Below are 24,389 nucleotides of genomic sequence, written 5' to 3'. Positions count from 1 at the left end.
TCCAGCACCCAGGAGGCAGAGCGGGTGGATCCTCCTGAGTTAGAGACCAGCCTGGTCTACACAGTGAATCCCGGGTCCACCAGAAACCAGAACAGCATATAGACCCTATCTTAAAAACAAAACAAAAAACCTTTGGCAGGGTGGTGGTGGCACGCTCCTTTAACCCCAGCAGAGGCAGGGGATTTCTGTGAGTTCAAGGCCAGCCTGGTCTACACAGTGATTTTATGGTTAAAAGGGACGAGTGGAGTCAGAGGCCTAGACAGAAGAGGGGAAGCAGTGCTCTCTCAAAGACCGACTAAACCAGACAGCATTCATTCCAACAAGGCTGACAGGGGAGGATCTCTGCTCGGGACACTTTACCTCTCCACCCTCCCTGAGCAGGTGCTACTGCGCTTCCATTAGCACGGCACGGGGCTTCCTGAGGGGCAGAGGCAGGCAGGCCCCGCCTCTGGAATAAAACAGCTATGTGCAGGCCTTCCTGCACTGTGGTCTGTCCCCGTCCCATGCTGCAGCCCTCCCTCCCTTCTCCCTGCACTGTGACAAATGGCTGACAGGCCCTAATTGGGTCACCAGGACCTTCAGAATTAGAACCAAGCATGCCAGACTGCTCTACCTTTACAGTACCCCATCCTCCCCACCTTACCCTAGAGGACCAGTGTGTGGAGATGGCTGGGTCCTAGACATGCCTCCACAGAATTCCCTCTGTCCAGACACCAATGTGCCCCAAAGCCACACTTGATAGCTCTGCATCTAGGCTACCCTCCCCTTCCCACCAGTTCCTGAGTCCCCAGGTCGTCACTATTGCTGATGCCACGAGGACTTACAATCTGGACGAGAACAGAGCTGGAGCACTGCAGACAGTGGAGTCCGAGCGTCTGGGCCACGACTCCGCAGTGCTACGTCCTCGATGGACCCCAGGCACAGGCTGCTCTCGAGGCGCCTGTCCTCTCAGACATAAAATACCACTACGTACTCGATGGACCCCAGGCACAGGCTGCTCTCGAGGCGCCTGTCCTCTCAAACATAAAATACACTACGTCCTCGATGAACCCCAGGCACAGGCTGCTCTCGAGGCGCCTGTCCTCTCCCACATAAAATATGCTTAGCAAGGGTCTGCTCAAACTCAGAAGGTAAGAATAAAGCTAAAAAGCAAAACTGGTAAACCCAGACACAATAACCAGAAAATACCCATGGACTGTCCTCATGGCTGGATCCACTTTCTCCCAGCTCAAGTTATCTAGAAAGGCACAGAGAAAACCCTGAATGCATCTCAAAGGGTCAAGCTCACACACACAGTACATGGTGAGCCCCCCAAACTGAAATGCTCCAAATTCTAACTTTCTGAGTTTCAGACTTCAAAAAGTTGTGGATTTGGGAATATTTTAAATTTTGGATTTTTTCAGATCAAGGATGATCGGCTGTCTATGCAAAAGTCAGTGCAAAAATACTCCAGATGCAAGTAAGGTAGGCTGTAAATTCTAATACTTGGGAGGTAGAAACAGGAGAATTAGGAGTTCAAGGCCAGCTCCAGCTATAGAGTTGAAAGACCCTATCTTAACACACACACACATTTGGAGAAATGATAATCAAAAGAAAACAGAAGCCTTGTAAAAGTCTTACCTACAGTGGTCAAAAGGTAAGCGGCGAAAACTTGTCTGTGTGATATCTGTTTAAATAAAATAAAAACCAGAGAACTTATTTGGAAACTATTTCATCTCTGTGTACCTGTCACCAAAACTACATTACCATGGATTAAATTCTTTGTTGCTGTTGTTTTAAGAGGGAAAGTACACATGTTGTGTGTTGCTGGACATCAAACCCAGGGCCTTATATATGCTGTATGCTTGGGTGCATCACTAAGCTACTCCAGGGATTCAATGCCTCTTCTGGCCTCCAGGGACACCAGATACAAACATGGTGCACATGTACATGCAAACATAACACTCATAAACATAAAATAAGTGAATCTTTAAAAAGGAAAACATGGGGGTTGGGGATTTAGCTCAGTGGTAGAGCGCTTGCCTAGCAATCTCAAGGCCCTGGGTTCGGTCCTCAGCTCCGGGGAAAAAAAAGGAAAAGAAAACATGAACCACAAGTGGTTCCCACGCCTCTAAGAAATCCCAGTACTCAAGAAGCTGACACAGAAGACTCAAGTTAAAGGTTTACCTGGGCTACACAGTATAGGTTAGCCTAAGCTACAAAGCAAAATAAAACAAAACCAGTCAGAGGGCCAGCAAGCTGGCTCAGTGGGTAGAGGCTCTTGCCACGTAAGCCTGACTGCCTGAGTTCCATTCCTGGAACCCACAAGCAAGTTCCAAGACAGCCAAGTCCATAAAGGTGTCCTCTGATTTCCACATGTGTACCAAAGTATACTTACACCTGCACTTACATCATAGACACAACAATAAAATTCTACATTGTTCAAAAAAATACTTAAGAGTGACTGTAAGTATACTCAGTGGTGGAGCATTTGCTTAGCATATGCAAGGCCCTGGATTTGATCTCTGACATTCTGAAATTTAGAGATAGAAGAAAAACACACACGTTCCTGGGCTGGAGACATACCTCAGTCATAAAGCATTGCCTAGCATGCACAAGGCAGAGGCTCAAAGGCAGGTGTCTTCAAATGGGCTGAACAATTTGAAGAATTGTTTTAATGCAGAGAATTTTTTAAATGATTTATTTTATGTATATTGGTGTTTTATAGGCACATATGTCTGTGTGAGGGTGTTGAATCCCCTGGACTGGAGTTACAGACAGTTGCAAGCTGCCATATGGGTGCTTGGGATTGAACCTGGCTCGTTTGGAAGAGCAGTAGGTGCTCTTAACCACTGAGCCACCTCTCCAGCCCTATCACAGAACTTTTTTTTTTTTGTTTGTTTGTTTCAAGACAGTGTTTCTCTGTATAGTTTTGGTGCCTGTCCTGGATCTTGCTCTGTAGACCAGGCTGTCCTCGAACTCACAGAGATCCGCCTGACTCTGCCTCCCAAGTGCTGGGATTAAAGACGTGCATCGTCACCACCAGCTGGCTCCATCACAGAATTTTTTAAATTTTATTTTATTATAAATAAATAAATAAAATATAAAATAAATTAATAAAATATATGTATACATACACACACACACACACACACACACACACACACACACACATGTTTTTCAAGACAGGGTTTCTCTGTGTAACAGCGCTAGCTGTCCTGGAACTCAATCTGTAGACCAGGCTGGCCTCCAACTCACAGGGATCCGCCTGCCTCTGCGTGCTGAGCACTGGGATTGAAGGCGTGTGCCACCGCACCCAGCCTGGCTGGGCTTTTTAAAGCTCATATTCTTTATTAGCATCACAACTGTGACTGTGACTGGGCATGGTGACTCACGCCTATAATCCCAGCACTGGTGAGGTAGAAACAGAAGGGTCCTGAGTTCAAGTCCAGACTGAGCTACATAATAAGACTGTCTTAAAAAAAAAATATGGGGGCTGAAGAGATGGCTCAGTGGTTAAGAGAACTGGCTGTTCTTCCAGAGGTCCTGGATTCAATTCCCAGCAACCACATGATAGCTCACAACCATCTGTAACTCCAGTTCCATGGGATCTGACACCTTCACACAGATACACATGCAGGCAAAACACCAATGCACATAAAATAAATTTTAAAAAAAATATGACTATGTCCTTTTTTCTACAGCCTTGGCAACTTTGGGTACTATCATTCCTGTTTTCCTCCTCTAAAGCAAAAGTTTATAGCACTTCCTAAAGAAAAAGCCATTTTAAATTATATATATATATCCACCTGGCTCTGCCTCCTGAGTGCTGGGATTAAAGGCGTGCTCCACCACCGCCCAGCTTAAATTATATTTTTAAAAACACTCCACTAAGAGGTAAGGATACTCTACTATGTTGAGTATATGTACTCTTTTGTGAACTCTGTATTCAGTGCAGTTATACACTGTAATGTCAGTGCTCTGGTTCTTATCCATTGTTCTGGATCACTACATGCATTCCTCAGAAACACCAGCATCCTTACCTGGCTTCCTGCCACCATAGAAGTGAGTGTACTCAGCGCAGGTGATGTACCTAAGGAAGACAGTGTGTGTTACTAGTTCCCTCCAAGGAAAGGACAGAGGCTGTAGAAATATCATGACAGAACTGCCACTCGCTTGACAACTGTCCATGAAACTTGTGCAGTGTCAGACACACAACGGTAAGCACAACAGACAGGAAGATAAGGAGACCAACTGGATTTACAGAAGATCTGACAATGAGAAAGAGCTAGGCTGGCCCTTTACAGAACAGCACTTACTGAGACTGGGGCAGGAGAAGTTGAATGTGTCCCCAAAAGGACACGCTAGAGAAACGTGCAATGAGGTGTGTGGACGCAGAGAAGCAAGGGCAGTGGCTGAGTCGCAGAAAGTACTCTATATTTGCCCTAAGTGTGGTGGGAAGTCGCTGGATGGTTTTGAGCAGGAACCAGACATGACCTAACATAGTTCTGGTTGCCGTGTGCATGTTTCTACTGGTGTGTAAGGCTGAGAATTGTCTTTCCGTCTACGTATGGTAAATTAGGGACTTACTATGTAACCACTGGGACAGGATGGGAATAGAGCAGGCTTAAGGTGTGAAAATTATCAAGAGTTCCCTTTCAGGCATACTAATTCTGAGAGCGCTATTGAGTTGACTTAAGTGCAGTAGAGATCCACTACTAGACCAGGTCACCCACTGAGAACCAGAAATGAAGGGGATACCCATGAAGTCTAGGACAAGGGAAGAAAGTCCAGCAAAGAGGAAGGAGAAAAGAGAGGGCCACCAAGGGCCGGCTTCACTAGATTTGACAATACAGAAGTGAAAGGCATCCTTGCAGGCACTTTGGGGTGAGGACATCGGACTACACCAGTTTCGAGAGACAGAAAATGGAGAGAACATGGAGCATGGCCCGCTCGTCTTAAACCGTGGCCTGTGTGTAGACTAGCAGGCGAGAGCTAGGACGAAGTGGGCTGTCTGCGCGGGGCAGACAACCAAGGCCGGGGCAGAAGGGAGGAGGTGGGGCAGACCCCAGACGGGAACCAGTCCGGTGGCGGCGGAGGCCGCGCGAGGGACGACACCGCGCCTGCGGGAACTGAGGCTTTTGGGAGGAGATGACCCTCAGGATGGCGATGAGCTGAGACCAAAGGTGCTGCCAACTTACATCTTGTCCTTCTGGTGTTGTCGCTTCCCCATGGCGGCGACAAACCCAAGGCGACACCAGCAGACGATGAGACTCGGCGCCTCCGCTTCCTCGACTACTTCCGGAGTTCGGCTCACCCGGTCCCGGAAGTTGGAATAAGGCATTCTGGGAACTGTGGTTTCCAGGTGCCCAGAGTGCATGCTGGGCGCGGCCACCCTGCGAGGCTGAGGCTTGCTGGCTGAGTAGAGTCCGCTTTTCCTGTCTCCCGCCAAACTGCGTTTCGACTTCTCAGAGACGTCTCTGGGCACTGCTTGGTTACTTGCCCAGCTCATGCTGTGCCAGCCAGATCTGCTCAGACCTGCCTCCCTTGTATCAAAGCCTCTCGCCCTCTCTCCTGGACCAGCGCCTGCGAAGGTGTGTCCACCCCACAGTTTACGAACCTCCTTTTCTTTGCTGTCCTTCGGCCCCTAAGTCCTCCATCAGGTGGCAAGTGATAAAGCCCTCGGGTCCAGTCCCATATATCTCCTCTGTTAGATCGTTCCCTGGGGGCCAGGTCCTTGTTCTGGCTTGTTTTTTGCCTAAGGATACAGAGGACTGAAGGGTATAATAAGCACAAACGCCTGAATTCCCCCCCCCCTTTTTTTTTTCTTTTTTTTTTTGGTTTTTCGAGACAGGGTTTCTCTGTGTAGCTTTGCACCTTTCCTGGAACTCACTTGGTAGCCCAGGCTGGCCTCGAACTCAGAGATCCGCCTGGCTCTGCCTCCCGAGTGCTGGGATTAAAGGCGTGCGCCACCACCGCCTGACCGAATTTCCCTTTTAAAGTAAGTGTGTGGTCAATTATGTGCCATGGCACGTGTGTGGAGCTCAGAGGACAAGACTCAGGAGTTGGTTCTCCTTGCAGCCTTGTGCAGCAAGTGCTTTTACCAGCGAAGCCAGGAAACCATCTCTCCAGCCTAAGCTTGTGGCTTTTACTTTTTATGTGCATTGGTGTTTTGCCTGCATGTATGTCTGTGTGAGGGTCGTCAGATCTCCTATGGGTGATGGGAATTGAACCTGACCCTTTGGGAGAGCATCCAGTGCCCTTAACTGCTGAACCATCTCTCCAGCCCCCCAAGCTTGTGGTTTTAAACACCGCTTATATGCTGATTCCCAAAGCAAACTACATGTCGAGTTCTTGTCTACATGTCTGATCAAAGAATTCTCAGATTCCCTGTCCTCTGTAGCAAATCTCCACTTTCATGCTAAAGGATGTGCTCCACACACTATACCCTGACCTCCAACTGTTAGTTCTCAAACTTGGGACACACAGCTGAGGTGCCTGTTTAACATATCAAAGTGGATGCCGGCCACCAGGTTTCCCCTGCATCCCTCAGTCCCTACCTGTCACAGGGGCCTCCTGGCTAGCATGCATGCCCTGTCCCCGCCCCCCAAACTTCTCCAGCCCGGGGGCTGGGCTGCCCTTCCTTGTATAGTCCAGCCATTTTGGTTACCTGGCCTTCTCATCCGCTCTCTTTGAGCCTCCTGGCTGCTGCACCTGGTCCCCCTCTCCTCCTCCCCTTCTTGTATGGTTCAGGGTCATGTCACTATGGACCCTCCCAGGTGTCCCTGCCTCTGGCTAAGCTCCCCTTTTATGTACAATAAACTTTCTCCTCCACCACACCTAGGGGCAGTCATGTTCCTTTTTTTCTTTTTTTTTTTTTTTTTTTTTTTTTTTTTTTTTTTTTTTTTTTTTTGGTTTTTCGAGACAGGGTTTCTCTGTGTAGCTTTGCGCCTTTCCTGGAGCTCACTTGGTAGCCCAGGCTGGCCTCGAACTCACAGAGATCTGCCTGGCTCTGCCTCCCGAGTGCTGGGATTAAAGGCGTGCACCACCACCACCACCACCACCACCACCACCACCACCACCACCACCACCACCGCCCGGCTTCTTTTTTTTTTTTATTCACTACCCTGATAAGATGTTCAACCAGCCAAATTCCTATGTAACCAAGAAACCATCGGAAGCGCCCTAGCCTTGCAGTTTTGGGGACTATAAATAAAACATTCCTCCTGTGTTTAGGACTATTCTCTCAAACCCTGCTTTAGGGAGTTAACTGGTTCTGACAGGAAATAAATCTTATTCAAGCAAAAAACTTGAGTAATGGTCTTTACTCTCATACAGTGGGATTAACAAGGACCACCATCCACCCATCGCCCAGAGACGGTCCCCTGTGCCTCTGCTCATGGCTTCTGGTTTCCAAATAAAACTCACCTCAAAAGATCTTTTAGCCCAGCATGGTGGCACACACCTGTAATACCAGCACTTGGGAGGCAGAGGCTGAAGGATCTCTGTGAGTTCAAGTTCTGCCTGGTCTATGTAGTGAGTTACAGCCAATCGGGAATATACAGTGAGACCTTGTCTCAAAAAAAAAAAAAAAAAAAAAAAAGAAAGAAAGAAGAAAAGAAAAAGAGAGAACCTTCCTTGGCCAGCCTTATATCTCTCCCATAGTTTATCACAATTTGTAATTATGTAGTAATTTTGCCTATGTTCTGATTTTTTTAATCTACAGTCCCAAGGAAAGTGTGGGTATCACACATGACTCAGTAAGTATATCCTAATGTCCAGCAATGACCGACATCTCACATGGAGAACAGGTTCTAAGGCCTGCATATGAGGTGACAATGAGAATTTTTGAAACTCAGAGAAGTACCAAGCTGGAAACTGACAGACCCACTCACTCTCTTCCAGGCAAAAACACCCACCAAAGTAGGTTTGTGTTTAGAGAATACATACAAGGAAAACATAATTCACTTGCAAGGAGAGAGAAACCCAAATCAATGGGGTCAGTCACCAGAGGGAAGAACAATATTCCCCACCCCATTCACAGTGCACGTAATGGAATTGCTTGTCAGAGTGCAAGTAAGGGGCCATCGCATGGTCTCTGCCTCCCAAGTGCTGGGATTAAAGGCGTGCACCACCACTGGCCAAACACATACTGTACATCTTCTTTGCAGCCTTAGGCCGGGAGTCCAAGTTGGCTGTACCCCATTTGTTCTAGATAGAAGTACAGAGAGGATGTACGAGCCCCAGGGAGCTCCGCACCAGGATGCACTGTTATGGAATAATCATTCTGTACACTGTGAAGATGTGTCTTTGCCAAGGCGCCTTCTGATTGGTTTAATAAAAGAGCTGACTGGTCATTAGCTAGGCAGGAAATATAGTCAGGACAGATAGACAGAGGATGCTGGGTGGAGTCTCAGGAGTTGTGAGAGGCACAGAGATAATCAAGATGAATGTGCTGTGTTGAAATAAAGAAGATGGGGGCTGAGAGATGGCTCAGCAGTTAAGAGCACTGGCTGTTCTTCCAGGGGTCCTGAGTTCAATTCCCGGCAACCACGTGGTGGCTCACAACCATCTGTAATGAGATCTGGCACCCTCTTCTGGCCTTCAGGCAGAACATTGTATACATAATAAATAATAAATCTTAAAAAAAGAAATAAAGAAGGTACCACCATGTGGCAGAGAGTAGATAAGAAATATGAGTTAATTTAAAATGTAAGAGCTAGCTAGTAACCAGCCTGAGCTATCAACCAAGGATTTATAGTTAATAATAAGCCCCTGAAAGGTTATTTAGGAATGGCTGCCGAGACACAAGGAAAATTCGCCTATAATGCGCCTCTGTGGAAATTTATTCATTCCTGGGGCGTGGTCTGTAGGGAAGAGGTTACTCGCTCTTCTTGGTAAGGATGGACTCTGCACTGCCGGGCTCATTCTCTGGATCGTCTTTAGGTCTGGGTACAGGCTGGAACTTGAGTAGAACAGGCGGAGTGAAGATGGACGTTTTCACAACAGGAGATGGAGTCTCGTCAGTGTTGGAGGAATCACTGCAGGCTGCTGTCCTGCACGGGAGATGGTCGACACATACCCATGAAGTGGGCACCAGCACACACGGCTGCCAGACATACGTGCAATGAAGTCACAGGCTACGGCTGTCTCCCAAGATTTCTTCTAGAAATCTCTCCCATGGAGTCTGCTCAGTGTTGTGTTATAGCACTCTGTGATTGTAGAAACTGCAACAGATCTAACTGCCTATCAGTGACACCTAGAGGACACAGTACAGACGACCAGGGGGCTGTCCTGCTGCCGGTTAGGAGTGAATATGGCCAGGCGGAGGCAGAGGCAGGCGGATCTCTGTGAGTTCGAGGCCAGCCTGGTCTGCAGAGCGAGATCCAGGACAGCTAGAGCTGTTACACAGAGACCCTATCTCAAAAAACCAGATAAATGAATGAATGAATGAATTAATTAATTAATAAGTTTAAGAATAAATAAATAAATAAGTGAAAATGTCCCAATAGCTGTTTTGTTTTGCTTTTGGGAGACTGGGCAGCCTCAAACTATGTAGTCCAGACTGGTTTTTAACTTGCAGCCAATCCTCCTGCCTCAGCCTCCCAGGGGTTAGGGTTACAGGAATGTACATGCAATCAGCCACCTGCCTGTCCAACCTTTCAACCCCCTTTGATCAGATCCATAGCTTCCTAACAGGCCACTTGGGTATCATTTTGTGAATACATGTTTGTAGCAATTTCCTCTAGATTGAAACATTTCCTCCTGGAGAAAGAAACTCATAAAACTCAAGAAAATTCCAAAAACTAATAAAAAAAAGTTGTAAGGAGCCGGGTGTCAGTGGTGTACCCTTTAATCCCAACACTACCATGAAGTTTTTTTTACAAAGTGTCTTTTCTCGATTAGCCTAACAAAAAAGGTAAGGCTCAGCCTGGCGGTGGTGGTGCATGCCTTTAATCCCAGCACTCGGGAGGCAGAGCCAGGTGGATCTCTGTGAGTTTGAGGCCAGCCTGGGCTACCAAGTGAGTTCCAGGAAAGGTGCAAAGCTACACAGAGAAACCCTGTCTTGAAAAAAAACAAAACAAACAAACAAAAAAAAAAAAAAAAGATAAGGCTCACTAGGACCCTCTCTGGGAGTATATAATCCCACATCTAGCAAGGCTGGGACAGAAAGGTCACAAGTTCAAGGTCAGACTGATGAACTTCGTGAGATCCTGACTCAGAAGCCAAGACAGGGTCTAGGGTGTGGCTCTGCAGTAGGTCACTTACCTAGCACACACACACACACAGCCCTGTAGTCAAAGGACCTTTGCTTTGGAGACAGTTTCCCAGGTGTCAACCAAGCTCAAACACCCAGTCACTGAATCTGAGAACTTTTTATAGTTCAAGACCTATCTTGAAAGGATAGTCTTTAATCCCAGCGCTCATGAGGCAGAGGCAGGTGGATCTTTGTGAGTTTGAGGCCAGCCTGGCTACAAAGTGAGTTGCAGGACAGCTAGCGCTACAAAGTGAAACCCTGACTCAAAAACAAAAAAGGAAAGTAGAAAAGAGAAGATATTTGCAAACTGCATTTGATAAGAGACTTGACACCACCACCTAAAAAGATGTTAGAAAAACCAAGGAGGTCTGGAGAAGTTACTCATCAGTTCAGAGCATGTACTGACTGTTCTCACAGTGGACCTGAGTTCTGCTCCTGGCACCTGAGTCAGGTGACTCACATTTCAACCCAGCTCAAGAGGAACCGGATGCCTCTGGCTTCTTCAGGCAGCCATACGCACAAGCACATAACCACACAGAGATAGATACCCACACATATAGTTGTAAAAAAATCTAGGCCAGACAGTGGTGGTGTACACCTTTAACTCCAGTGCACAGAGGCGGGTGGATCTTTGTGAGTTTGAGGCCAGCCTGGTCTACAGAGTGAGTTCCGGGACAGCCCGGGCTACACAGAGAAACCTGCCAATGACTACATGTTAACACTGACCATTCTCAGAGCCTCTAAGAAAATTTAGTGTGTGCAAGTGTGCCACAGCATGCACGTGGAGCTCAGAGGACGCTTGCAGGAATCAGGTCTCCCCTTCCACCGTGATCTTTCTCAGGGAGCAAACCCAGGGTCATCCAGGCTCAGCAGCAAATGCCTTTTCCCACAGAGCCAATTGCGGTGGCGTGAATGAGCCTGGAGGTTTGTGTGTTTGAATTCTTGATCCCCAATCGTTAGAACTGTTTGGGAAGGACTAAAAGGTGTGGATTTGGGGTTCCAAAGGCCTCCAGCCGTCCTCGGTGTATCCCTGCTTCCTGTTTGTGGATGGGGCTCTGAGCTCTCCACTCCTGTCCTCATGCCAGGCTGGCCTTCCTGCTGCCCTTCTCCCTGCCATGACGGGGATGGACTCCTGTCCCTCTGGAACCAGAAGCCCCAAATAAACCTTTCCTTTTATAAGTTGCCTTAGGCGGGGTTGGGGACTTAGCTCAGTGGTAGAGCGCTTGCCTAGCAAGTGCAAGGCCCTGGGTTCGGTCCTCAGCTCCAGGAAAAAAAAAAAAAGTTGCCTTAGTCATGGTGTTTTATCATGGCAATAGAAAAGTAACTAATATACCAGCCCTGAATCGGACACTAAATGTGTGGTCATGTGCTAGGAAAGAGTTAAAAAGCGAGACTAGGGCTGAAGTGCAGCTCCATGGTGAACTGGCCACATGCACAGTCCTGGATTCCGTTCTCAACAATAAACAGCACACACAGTCATGCTCACACAAAGAATTTGGTAATGCTTCCATAGTTAAAAAGATGCACTTCCAGGTTGGGGATTTAGCTCAAGGCCCTGGGTTCCATCCTCAGCTCAAAAAAAAAAAAAGGCACTTCCTTTAATCCCAGCAGTTGGGAGGCAGAGGCAGGCAGATCTCTGTGAGTTCCAGGCTAGCCAAAGCTACACAGAGAAACCCTATCTCAAAAAACCAAAAGCAGCACACCTTTAATCCCAGCACTCAGGAGGCAGAGCCAGGCAGACTCTGTGAGTTCCAGGTCAGCCTGGGCTACAGAGCGAGATCTAGGACAGGCACCAAAATTACATGGAGAAACCCTGTCTCAAAAAAAAAAAAAAAAAAAAAAAAAAAAAAAACAATTAAAAAAAATAAATAAAATACATTCTCTCAATGGGGCTGAAGAGATGGCTCAGTGGTTGGCAGCACTGGCTGCTCTTCCAGACCTTGCCAGCACTCACATGGCAGCTCACAACTATCTGTAACTCCAGTTCCAAGGGATCCACCACCCTCATACAGGCAAGCCAATGTACATAAAACAAAAATAAATAAAACATTTGAAAAGAAGAAAAAGGAGGAGGAGGAAAAGGAGGAGGAGGAGGAGGAGGAGGAGGAGAAGAAGAAGAAGAAGAAGAAGAAAACCTTGACAGTACGATTCTCAATTTATTTTGGACTTTTGATGGCTCCATAGCACTCAATCTCAGGGTGTACATCTCTCAGCTATAAAGAAGCCTAAGACATAAAGGTTTGCTTGTTTGTAAGTCACTCCGGAGAACTCACTGTGTGAGAATCTGTGATTCCCTTGTGTAAATCACCTGAACGGCACAATGGTACACACCAGTACTCCAAAATACCCAGAGTATTGAAGCTGAATGATCACTTGAGTCCAAGACTTCCAAAACTGCCTGGACAACATATAAAAAAGGCAAGGGCAGGAGGAGACACAAGGTGGCTCAGGAGGTCAAGCCTGATGACCTGAGTTCAATCTCTAGGTAAAAGGAGAAAAGTGCCTCCTTGCAAATTGACCTCTGACCTTCACACACAATGTGCCTCCCTACACACAAAATAAATATGCAAAAATACAGGAAAAATCATCTGAACTCATTTATTACTTCCGGGGATGTAAAGAAAGTGATCTGTTTACTTTGATAGACAGTTTGCCAGACTTACAAAACTAAAACCATGGACTCAGTGGAACCCCGAGCCCCAGGGTTGCCTGGGAGGGGAGCCAAGACTGCTGGGATTTGCTACCTTTCCACTTAGCTAAGAAAACAGGAGCTCCAGATTCGAGGAGAGACCCTGCCTCAAAGGAACAGGCAGGGAGTGACAGAGAAAGACACCCTACATCCTTTCCTGGCTCCTGTGTGCATGCACAAGTATGTATACATTCACACAGATACATACACACAAATGATAACTAGATATAGCAGCCTCCAAAGGGCAAAATTGTGATGCTGGGTGGTGGTGGTGCACACCTTTAATCCCAACACTTGGGAAGCAGAGGCAGGTGGATCTCTGAGTTCGAGGCCAGTCTACACAGTGAGTTCCTGGACAGCCAGGACTGTTACACAGAGAAACCCTGCCCCTCCCCCCAAAAAAAGGCAAAACTATGAAGACAGTGAAAAAGATGGGTGATTTAAAGCTAGACAGATGGCCCAGTGCCTGCCACAGAGGCAAGAAGACCTGACTTCATGTTCCCAGCATCCACATAAAAAGCCAGGCACTGCAGTGCATGCCTACAGTGCTAGAGCTGAGGACAGTGATAGGTGGATGCCTGGAGCTCACTGACTAGCCAGCCCAGTCAAATTAGTAAGTTACAGATGCACTGAGAAACCCTGTATCAATAATAGCAACAAAAGGTGGAGAGTGATGAAGACCTTCAACATTCTGGCCTCCATACACATGTGCACAGACCAACATCAATACATAAATATAGTGCATGCATGTACACACACACACACACACACACACACACACACACACCAGTGGTTGTCAGGAGTTTAGGAAAGGAAAGGATGAATAGGCAGAACACAGAGTTTTTCTCCCCTTAAGACAGGGTCTCACGTAGCCAAGGCTGGCCTTACACTGACTATATAAGCAGAGATGGCCTTGACTTTCTGGTCCTTCTGCCTCCGCCGCCAAGCTGTGATTACAAGCTACATCTCTGGCTCTATAAGTGATTTTTAACAATCCATATTTTGTGAACCCTGTAGCGCAATATGATTTCCAGGCAACCCCTTAGTTGCTTCCTTTCAGCTGAGCCTGGGTTTGGCCGATCATTGACGGCTTCTACCACAGCAAACACTGATTACATGTGAGGTTCTGGAAGTGGAAGGAATATCATGAACTTCTGCCTTTGAGCACACTATCACGGCACCACAACAGAACCTAGCATCCAGGTCACAGTGCCTGTGAGAGAGACAGGACCCCAGCACAGGAACAGAGCCCGGGGTCCAGGTCACAGAGCCCGGGGTCCAGGTCACAGTGCCTGTGAGAGAGACAGGACCCCAGCACTGGATCAGAGCCCGGGGGTCCAGATGGCAAAGGTACAGACACTCACCAGGGGAAGCCAGGGCAATGCAGCTTGTGTGCACTGTTTCCTGCCAAATATGAGAAATGGAAGCCTCCAGGGTTGAGGACCAAGGGGGTCAGATCGACCATGTGGCTGTAAGATAGGGAGAAACAGATGTTGGCGGTGGGTCCATCCATAGCATCAGCACGCTTATCTATAACACAGTCCAAGGGTACCATCACAGGCCAAACTTGTGGAAATAAGCACAATCACCACCCAAAATCATGAGAATTAAGAGGCTGAGACAAAATAACCATCAAGTTTGGCACTCAAGGTGTTCCCCAAATGCTTTTTGTTTCCTTCAAGATGAGTAAAATCCTGTCCACCTCTTTGAAGTTGATGAAAGACCATTCCAGTTTAATTTCACTTCAGATCTTGAAATATCCAGTTTCTCCATCTACAAGAAACAAAGAAAATTTCAGGAGAGAGTGGAAACTGCACTTTTCCACGCAGAAAAGCAATCCCTACACAGGAAGCAAGAGTTGATTTCAGGGGTAGAGAAGATGGTGTCTGGGAACGGAGGAAGCCCTATCCCCAAGGCAGGGGCTACAGGGAAGGGGAGGGCTGGGTGGGGGAGGGGAGGGGGGCTGCCGGGGAAGGGGAGGGCTGGGTGGGGGAGGGGGAGCAGAGGAAGGATAACACCCGAGAGAAAGGCGGGAATGGGGATAAGATGTGAGAAAGTCTCTGGTTTTCCTCCTATTCTTGGGGACATCCCAAGTGGACAGGAGGTTGAACTCTGTGCCATTCACCTCCGCTGCGGACCTCGGCCAGGGCAGCCAGGCCCTCTTGTCTCTTGGACCTGCTGCTAGTTCACACCCAAAGCCTGTCTGAGGGGAGCCGTCAGCAGAGATCTGAGGACCACTGCTTGGCCAGGACGGGAGAAGAGAAGATCCGCTCCCAGCACTAGAGTAGAGCATGTTCCCACTGACCTGCTTGCCAGACAGTGTAGGAAAGGGGCCGAAGACCCTGGGCATAGTGTAAACAGAGGGTGATGTGGCCACTACAGAGGCCATGGTGGTGACAGGCGTCGGTGGCAACGGTGGTAACGGAGCTGGCAGCAGGCACGGAGAGGTTGCCTGGTCTCGGAAGAGGATGGGATCTTTCTTTCGTTTCAGCTTCCTCCTCCTCCTCTTGGCACCTTCATCAAAGGGTGTAGTGAGTACTCACACCTTGGCCAGTAGGACCCAAACACAGCAACACACGGGTTGCATGATGTCTCTCCAGCAAAGGAAAGCCTGTTCAGGCTTTTTAGAAAATCCTGGCCCACCACTGACAGGTGCCAGCAGGCATTATCTCACCAACTACCCAACACCTTGGAGAAAGGATCCAAAATCAACTTCTCTCTCTCTCTACCTCTCCCCTCTTCTCTCCCCTCCTTCCCTCCTTCAACAGGGTCTTACATATCCTAGGCTGGCCAGTCACAGCAGCTGAGAATCTCCTTCAATTTGTGATCTTCCTGCCTCCAACCTCCGGGTTGCTAGGATTATATGTACACAGTTCACGTGGTGCTTGGGATTACACTCAGGACTTCATGTGTGCTAGGAGAGCATTCTACAGCTCTACTTTTACCTCTTACAGGCAAAGTCACATCCCTATCTGCACAAGGACAGGCAGAATCCATGCCAAGATGTCTAACTTTAAGGGTACAGTTTTGAAGGCATGATGGAGTGAACCAGGCCTGTAGGCAAGGGCTGTGGAAGACGAGTCTGCCAACACCAGCAAGGATATCCAGGCCCCAGACGGGAGCCCTCGGCCTACAGCCAAGCCTCAGGGGCGGAAAAGGGACTGCTTGTAAAAGAAAACCCACAGTGAGGTCTTGCAAAGGTGGACAGTGACACCTGGCAGGACCCTGAGCCAGGCCCTGCTCCACTTTTAGGTCTTATGGATGGCAGTGAATGGGTCTGGAGAGTACATCTGAATATTAACACATACCTCATACAGCCCATCAGAAGAGTTCATTAGCTGGCTGTGGTGGTTATGCCTGTGATCCCAGAATTTAGGAGATAGAGGCACACACATACAATAAATGTAATAGAAGGGTTAGAGAGATGGCTCAGTGGTTAAGAGCACTCACTTACTGCTCTTGCCAAAGACCTGCATTCAGATCCCAGCACCCATGTCAGGTGGCTCACTGGACCATGTGCTCACCTCAACAACCTGTCACTCCAGCTGCAGGGAACCCAGTGCCCTCTTCGGGCTTCCACATGTATCTGTACAAGTACATGGAATACATGCATGCACACACGCATGTGCGCGTGCACACACGCGCGCACACACACTAAATAAAGTGCTTAAAAATTTTAAAATAAATGTTAATAGAAAAATAAAGGGGGGCCGGGCGGTGGTGGCGCACGCCTTTAATCCCAGCACTCGGGAGGCAGAGGCAGGCGGATCTCTGTGAGTTCGAGGCCAGCCTGGGCTACCAAGTGAGTCCCAGGAAAGGCGCAAAGCTACACAAGAGAAACCCTGTCTCGAAAAACCAAAAAAAAAAAAAAAAAGAAAAATAAAGGGGGAAGGGCTAAGGAACCGACTCTGTTGATAAAGTACCTACATTACAAGCATAAAGAACTGAATTCAAAGCTGAATTAAAGGTGGTGGCACACACCTTTAATCCCAGCACTCTGGAGGCAGAGGCAAGTGGATCTCTGAGTTTGAGACCAGCCTGGTCTACAGAGTGAGTTCCAAGACAGCCAGGATTGTTACACATGAAAAAGATGAAAAAGAAAAAAAGAAAGATCTGAGTTCAGGTCCCCATTGCCTACAGAAAACGTAGGGCAGGGCAGCACACACCAGTGATCCATCTGGGGATGGATGCAGACAGATGCCTGAGGCTTGCTGGCCAGCCAGCCTACCCAAATCAGTGAGCTTCAGATTCAGTGAGAAACCTCGTGTCAAAATATAAAGGTGGAGAATGAGGGCAGAGAGGCAGGTGCGCTGGTGCACATCTCTAGTCCCAGCCAGGGGTCTCTGTGAATTTAAGGCTGGTCTGGTCTATACAATGAGTTAGTTCCAGGCTGGCCAGAGGTATATAGCGAGACCCTGTCATAAAAGGAGGAGGAGGAGAAGGAGGGAGGGGGGAGGGGAGAAGGAGAAGAGGAGGAGGAGGAAGAGGAAGAGGGGGAGGAGGGAGGGAGGAGAAGGAGAAGAGGAGGAGGAGGAAGGGGCCAGCAAGATGGCTCACTGGGTAAGAGCACTTGCTATGCAAGCCTGACAACCTGAGTTGAATCTCCAGATCCCACAGTGGAAGAAGAACTGACCACTGCAAGTTATCCTGACGTCCACATGTGTGCCTTACACACATACTCGTGTATACACTATACACACACAACAATAATAATATTTTGTTTTAGAGCCAAGTGTGGTGGGCGCACACTTTTATATTTTTGGTTGTGAGCATAGCCTTTAACGGCTGAGCCATCTCTCCAGCCCAGGCACACACTTTCAATCCCATCACTCTCTGAAGGCAGAGGCAGGCACATCTCTGCGGTTTTGAGGCTAGCAGGACTCCAGAATGAGACCCTGTCTCAAATAAACGGATAAACTGTTTTAATTAAGACACATCTTAAGGCCAGGATTAAAGGCGTCTGCACCCCACCCCGACCCCCTCAGTAGTCAGCCTCTAAATTAGCTCATCTTGCTAGATATGCCCTCCTTCCTGCTCGTCATTAAACGTGATCCGAGAGGGGTAAGTCCAACCTGGAGAGTACGGATGGGCACCGCACTTGCACCTAAGATGTCAACAACCTAAGCTTGACATACACTGAGATGTTGATGGGAATTGAAATGGGAGGGGAAGCACTTGCCCTGGGCTCAGATTCCCAAGGCTCACACCTTCGTTACTTGAGCCTCACCCTGGGAATACAGGTGTACACGGTTGATGCGCCTCTTCAGCTGCTCCAGGCGCTGATGCATCTCCAGGGCACCCATGCTGTTGCACTGGTTCAGTTCTCCCTGGACAGCGCAGACAAACTTTGCCTGCAATAACGATTGTAGAAAGGCGGGAAGCAAGAAGAGAGTCGCTTGCCTGCTCTGTCCCCAGGCTTGGCATCCTTGGCTTCAGAAAGACCCTTCTGGCTGCCCCAACCCCCCCCCCACATACCCCGCGCTAGGGGACCTCCCCATCCATCCCTCAGTCAAAGCCCCACCCTCAATGCTCCGCCCTAAGAAACAGCAGGTGGAGATGGGGGCCTCCCGCAGCCCGCACCCAGAGGCAGGAGAGGAGCCCGCGCTGCTCGATCTCAGTCTGCTTGCCCTTGCGCACGACCCTCTCCGCCAGCGCTGGGTTGCGGTCCAAGGAACGGAAGAGACGGCGCAGCGCGCGCTCGGTGTAGGTCGCTGCTTGCCTCTCGAAGTCGTCCTCGGAGATGAGCTGGCAGAAGGTCACATTCTGGGGGAATTCGTTGTCGTACTCGTCCAGGACTTCCATCGAGAGGGACTGCTGGTGGTGAGCAGATGCTGCCTGGGGGTGGAGCGGCAGTCGGGGCAGGGCTCCTAGGGCAAGGAGACCCCCCCGAGGGCTAGAACTGAGGTCCCGAAAGGTGACAGGAGCCCATCCGGGCGGGGACTACAGGACGCACCCACTCTTTCCCTACAGCGGCGGGGCAGACTCCAGTTCTCCAGACAACCCGGCCCCCTCCAGGTCTACCCCCGGGAGTGCTTAAGGAGTTAGGGGGCGGGGCCAGCGCCAGTACACGCGACAATGCCCACCTCTCCGAGCATGCGCGCTGGTGTGCTCCCCCCCCCCAACCCTCCTGACCGCTGGAAGTACCCAGGTACCCTGGGGATTTTGATCTCCTTCTGAGCGGTGGTCCCCTCCAAAGCACACAGCCTTCTCCCGGTTTTTCATACCCTCCCAACCCTGCCTTACCAGTCGGCCCTGGTCATTGAATCTGGCTTCCAGTTCACCGAGGCAATATCCAAAAGGACTTCCTTCTGCCCCCAAAGCGCTTTAGCTTTGGCTTTTGCACCCTCTCAGTTTTCTGTCCTGCTCTGCAGATCATGTCCTGATCTCCCCTTCACGACTACTTCTTTGTTGTTGTTGTTGTTGTTTTTTGAGACAAGGTCTCACTGTTCTGGCTGTCCTGGAAACCACTGTGGTCCAGGCTGATCTCGACGTCTGCTAGTCTCTGTCTCCAGAATGAAGGGATTAAAGGTGTATGACAGCATGCTCGGACGCATGACCACTCCCTCGCTCTGTCTTGGTGTCCTCCTGTCCTTTCGTCCTCCTGTCCTTTCCTTCTTGCCCCTCTGCTACATTTCTGAAAGTTGTCTTTGCCCGCCTCTTGACAGTCAACCTAAGTCCTCCAAGGCCCAGCCCTCCCTGGAGTCCAGGCCCACACCCAAGATATGAACAAGTAAGAATTCCTGGGCATCTCAGGAGGGACCGGCCGCACCAAGAGTGCTGGCCCTCATCTCCTCTAGCCACTAAGGCGAGTGGATGCCAACTGCTGCTTCACCATCACTGCAGCCCTCCATCACGCCTGAGACTGTACCTGTACCCGGGCAGTTCCCCTATGGGTGACAGGACTTGTACAGCTGGAGTAGTGGCTGACTTTCTCAAGCCAGGGGTGAAGGCACTCCTAAAAGCCAGTCTGGCAGCCTGGGTCTCCTCTCAAGGAGACAGGCCTCACCAACTCTCTAGGTCTTTTTTTCAGGGGTGGTGAGGGCATTGAAACAGTCTCACCATGTAATTCTGGCTGTCCTGAAACTTGCTCTGTAGACAGTCTTGTCCTCAAATTCACAAAGATCCACCTACCCATGCCTTCCAGTGCTGGGTTCAAAGGCATGGGCCTCCACAACCAGCTTCTCCCTGGGTCTTGTTGGTAAAGGGGAGCCTGCAAGGGCACCCAGGAAGGGCTTCCTTAAAGCAGACATGCCAGACTCCTCAGTGTCCCCTGTTCAGGACGTACCCTCTTGTAAGAGCCAGCAGGCATGGTTGGCAGGCCTCCTCTGCAGGCTTCCTACTCCAAGTCCATCCATCCATCCATCCCAGGAGTACATTCCTGCTGAGCCCCAAGACCCAAGGCAATGCCCCTGGTTTGAGGGCCTTCTCATGCCTCCTCCCAAACACCACTCAGAATACTCTCTCGACACCTTAGTTATCTTCAGGCATTCAGGAACACTGAGTCCTGGTCTTCCTGGTGTAGTTAAGGCTGAGCAAGGCACATTAACCTTTTCCATACCGAGAGTTGAACATCTGTTTCTCTCCACAAGGTCCTGGAGACTCCAGTTTGGTTTGGTTTTGGTTCTTGAGACAGCATTACACCATATACAAGGCTAACCTCAAATCTGAGGTAGTCTGCCTGCCTCAGCTTCCAGGCAGGAGCCACACAGACCCCCAATCAACCTGGGGGGCCAAGAGCTTGAGACCAGAGCCTTTCCAAGTCTGGAGTTTCATCTTTGTTCTGGTTCCAGCCTTGGGACGTGATTCCCAGTATCCACCTTACCCTCTCCGATGGGGGGTCTCACCCTTGGGGCACCCCAGGTTCCTCAGTGAGTCGTGTGGACGCGGGCAGGCCTGACAGATGCCCTTTCGTCATTGCACTGCTCCCCAGGGGGCCCACAGTAGTGCAACAGGGAAAGAGTGTCCAGCAAGCCTGTTGGTCTCTCTGGGTGGGGGGCGGGGCCTCTGCCTGGGCCAAGGGTGCCCTCTGACCCCAGAGACACAGGCCCGGCTAGAATTTCAAGTTTCCATGGAGAACAGAGTAAAATGAGCAGGGGGAGGGCGGGCGGCAGGCCTGAGGCCCGGGAAGAGAGGAAAGAAGGAGCTGTAGGTGAAGCGGCGGTCTGCAAGGCTGGCCCCAGATGCTTTGACAATATCATTGCACTGCTTCTCAGAGCACAGTAGTGCAACCCAGTCAGAGCACCGGCAGCCAGCAGGCAGTTCGTCCCCCGCACTGTGTACCAGGCTGGAAGTTCAACCACCGTAGGTGGGTGGGACCTCGGTCCCAGATCTGGAGCACAGAAGGGACTCTAGCTCGGATGCAGTCCTCGGGGTCTTAGGAACTTCAGGGCACCCAAACTTTCCCCAGCATGATTTTGATTCCGGTGAGAGAGACGCTCCCCGAGAGAGCTTAAGGGCAAGCACCCGAGGGGGCTCAGACACAAAGGAGAGGACGCTACCTTGTGCCCTTTCAGCCCGGAGCTCCTTCTCGAATAAGAGGGATGATTTACCCCTAGCAGGTGAGGCGCTTAGAGTTCCAGACCTGGTCGTTGGTCCGTTCCTCCAGCATGAGTTCTGCATTCTGTCCTAACAGATTCTTCTGCTGGGAGGAGCAGGACGAGGGCTTCATGCCATCTGGAGTCCCCTGCCTTGGGAGGACCCCCAGCCTCACCACACCCTCCACCTCAGACCAGCTACTCACATGGACAGACACCCCTTGTTGCCACGGTGGAGACAGAAGATGAGTGGGAGGAGATCCTGGTTGTCGCCGGCCCTGTCTACTCGGACAACCCCGCTCCTCGTGGCGACCTCCCGCCGGTGGGCTCCATCTTTAACCTCTGACAGTCCCAAGGGCCGAGCCCCAGGCCTCAAGCAAGGCACAGCGCCAGCCTCATTGGCTTGCGCCAACACCAAGATTCGCCTCCTGCACACCTATTGGCTGCTGCTGGAAAGATTTCAAAATAGCCTCCGGGTTCCGATTGGCCAGGCGCCCGAGTTTTGGCTCCGCCGTTTTAACAATGAGTTCTACAACACTTTCTCATTCATAACTTATGAAAAGGAGCTCTGCCCGCCTTTTCCCAGCTTGCTTCTCTGTATTGTAGTGATACTCGTGAGGGCGCGCCCATGCTCGCCACACAGCTCACCAAATTAAGGAGGGTGCTGAGATCCCCGGAAGTGTCTGAGACGCTGGCCAAGCCAGCGGTTGAATAGGCCCTCAGGCTTCCAGAAGGACAGTCACTCAAAGACGGTGGCTTTCCCTCTTCCTGTTCAACTGTTCAGAGGGTCGCCACCAGGACACCTCCAGCTGGCTGGGGAGGCCTTGGCATACGTGGGAGGCAAATGCGCTGAGATTGCTGAGATTGGAAACCACTTTGTGGATAAGAGTTCATTGAGTGACCTTTCTGGGCTGATAAGTGGCAAAGATACGCATCACCTAGCACACGTAAGCTGAAGCGCTCTACTTGGGTGCATGCTGGGGAAGGGTAAACCATGCTTCTGCAACTGGCATCTGTGTCTTCTCCTGTTTTACCCGTCTCATGGCTGTGAGAAAATGTTTTTGAAACATACAGAGCTGGTTTTCACTCTTCAGGAACATTATGTTGTCCAGTTTAAATTTATGTGTGTGGGTATTTTGCCTGCATGTCTGTGCACTACATGCATGCCTGGCATCCAGGGAGGCCAAAGGTGTTCAGTCCTCTGAAACTGGAATTATAGATGGTTGGGAGCCACCACATGAATGTTGGAAATGGAACCCAGGTCCTCTGGAAGAGCAGTCAATGTTCCTAACTGCTAAGCCATAATCTCTTTTTTTTTTTTTTTTTTTTTTTTTTTTTTTTTTTTTTTTGGTTTTTCGAGACAGGGTTTCTCTGTGTAGCTTTGTGCCTTTCCTGGGACTCACTTGGTAGCCCAGGCTGGCCTCGAACTCACAGAGATCCGCCTGGCTCTGCCTCCCGAGTGCTGGGATTAAAGGCGTGCGCCACCACCGCCCCCGGCTCCTAAGCCATAATCTCTTAAGTCCCTACATCGTCTTATCTTCTTGGAGGAGGGGGGAGATATGCTGTTGGTTTTAGAGACAAGGTCCATCCTGTACCGCTGGCTGGGAACTCACTGAGTAGACTAGGCTAGACTTGTGCTTACATCGATCCTCCTGGGTCTTTGTAGTCATGGGCCACCATACTGTGCCTCTCCACACTGATACAAAACAAAACACCCAGAAATCTCAGCATTTGGAGAGTAGAGAAAAGAGAATCAGAAGTTCAAAACCAGCCTGAGCCACATGAAATACTGACTGGGGCAGGTCATGAGGGAGAGACAGTTCAGTGGCAAAGAGGACTGGCGCTCTCCCAGAGGACCCAAGTTCCATTCCCAACATCCACAAGCCACCTCACAACCACCTGTAACTCCAGTCCCGGGGGTTCTGACACCCTTTTCTGGTCTCTGAAGGCACTGTGTGCACAGAATATACCCACACACATAAAAATGAAATAAAATGAAAATAAATGTTAAAGTTTGTGGCTGCTACTGCTGTTTTTACATTTGGTCACGTTCCACACTCTGCATACTGGCTACCCAGGATCCCTACCTGCTGTGCACCTGAGTTCTCCCCCTAATCAGCACCCCAATGCCCCACTAGGTGGACAGGAAGAGCACCCCTTCTCGTGGGCAGGGTGTAGCAATGCTGGAGTGCCCTACCCCAATCTTGGCTTGTCTCAGAAAAGAGAGCCCACCTGTGATTCTGTCTGGGGTCTTCTGGCGGGTGGAGCCCCTATCCAACACTCAAAGAAGTGATGCTGAGCAAGTGCTCCCAGCCAGCCAGCAGCCTCAGCCAATGAGAGGAGACGCTTTGGTGGGGGCATATCCTGGCTTCCTTTCCTCTCAAGTGGTATAACTTTAGTGAGACTGAGTGCTAGGGTGGACTAGGGCCCACAATGCACCTCTCGCGCCCCCCCCCCCTTGCTCAATCCCACAGCTCTGCCCAGCATTTACCGAATCCTTCCCCAGCCATCTCCTTCCTTCTAAATCCTCTCAGATCTCAAGAGATTTGGGTCTGGAGAGATGGTTCAGCTGTTAAAATTGAACCTGAATGAGGTTCCTAGCACCCATACTAGATGGCTCAGCTCCAAGAGATCCAACCCCTCTTCTAACCTCTGAGGACACTACAGTCATGTGCACATTCACACTCACAAACACACACACACAAGATAACATTTAAAAGTTTGGCTGCATGGTGGCACATACCTTTAATTCCAGGACTCGGGAGGCAGAGGCAGGTGGATCTCCATGAATTCTAGGCCAGCCTGGTTTAGTGAGTTCCAGAGTCACAAGGAGAGACCCTGTCTCATAACAAAAGTTTGTCAGGGGGAAGACGAGGGTGTCACAAGGGCAGGGGAGTAATTGTCCAAGACATAACCCCCTCCCCTCAGG

At 49.8% G+C, this 24,389-nt stretch overlaps 2 protein-coding genes across 6 annotated transcripts in view; both read right to left on the bottom strand.

Annotated features, from left to right (window-relative positions):
• Nucleotides 1-5,284, bottom strand: part of Ppil2 (peptidylprolyl isomerase like 2) — a 28,670-nt gene extending 23,386 nt beyond the window's left edge. For 2 of the 3 annotated variants that reach the window (XM_028856693.1, XM_028856694.1), the window contains exons 1-3: nucleotides 5,181-5,284; nucleotides 4,023-4,072; nucleotides 1,621-1,666 (exon numbers count right to left, since the gene is read on the bottom strand). In XM_028856693.1, the coding sequence (XP_028712526.1) occupies nucleotides 1,621-1,666; nucleotides 4,023-4,072; nucleotides 5,181-5,212 (128 nt within the window). In that variant the 5' untranslated portion in view covers nucleotides 5,213-5,284. The remainder of the gene's footprint in view (nucleotides 1-1,620; nucleotides 1,667-4,022; nucleotides 4,073-5,180) is intronic. The other variant, XM_037209954.1, reaches the window with a different exon arrangement.
• Nucleotides 5,285-8,804: 3,520 nt separating this feature from the next.
• On the bottom strand, nucleotides 8,805-20,029 carry LOC114682733. Of its 3 annotated transcripts, none has more exons than XM_037209953.1 (7): nucleotides 19,170-20,029; nucleotides 18,507-18,761; nucleotides 18,154-18,277; nucleotides 15,232-15,440; nucleotides 14,629-14,699; nucleotides 14,291-14,395; nucleotides 8,805-9,035 (listed from the first exon to the last, which is right to left on the bottom strand). In XM_037209953.1, the coding sequence occupies exons 2-7, from the start codon at nucleotides 18,726-18,728 to the stop codon at nucleotides 8,861-8,863; spliced, it is 906 nt and encodes a 301-aa protein (XP_037065848.1). In that variant the 5' UTR covers nucleotides 18,729-18,761; nucleotides 19,170-20,029; the 3' UTR covers nucleotides 8,805-8,860. The 3 variants fall into 3 exon arrangements, with proteins under 3 accessions (XP_037065848.1, XP_037065847.1, XP_028712547.1); XM_037209952.1 differs by lacking the exon at nucleotides 19,170-20,029 and adding an exon at nucleotides 18,880-19,111 and having other exon boundaries at nucleotides 18,507-18,793; XM_028856714.2 differs by lacking the exon at nucleotides 19,170-20,029 and adding an exon at nucleotides 18,880-19,101.
• Nucleotides 20,030-24,389: the final 4,360 nt, after the last annotated feature.

The sequence above is a fragment of the Peromyscus leucopus genome, chromosome 12, assembly GCF_004664715.2.
Source record: "Peromyscus leucopus breed LL Stock chromosome 12, UCI_PerLeu_2.1, whole genome shotgun sequence".
In the NCBI taxonomy this organism is placed as follows: Eukaryota; Metazoa; Chordata; class Mammalia; order Rodentia; family Cricetidae; genus Peromyscus; species Peromyscus leucopus.
Note: the sequence above shows the minus strand (reverse complement) of the source record. Positions and strands in the feature narration are given on the sequence as shown.

What these genes read in the sequence shown, in the direction of transcription:
- LOC114682733 (XM_037209953.1), bottom strand. Translation starts at nt 18,728, where the DNA reads ATGGAAGTCCTGGACGAGTACGACAACGAATTCCCCCAGAATGTGACC. An exon ending in CTACACTGTCTGGCAAGCAG is followed by an intron (nt 14,700 to 15,231) that starts GTCAGTGGGAAC and finishes TGTTTCTTGTAG; the next exon opens with ATGGAGAAACTGGATATTTC. An exon ending in CTTTCATCAACTTCAAAGAG is followed by an intron (nt 14,396 to 14,628) that starts GTGGACAGGATT and finishes CCTATCTTACAG; the next exon opens with CCACATGGTCGATCTGACCC.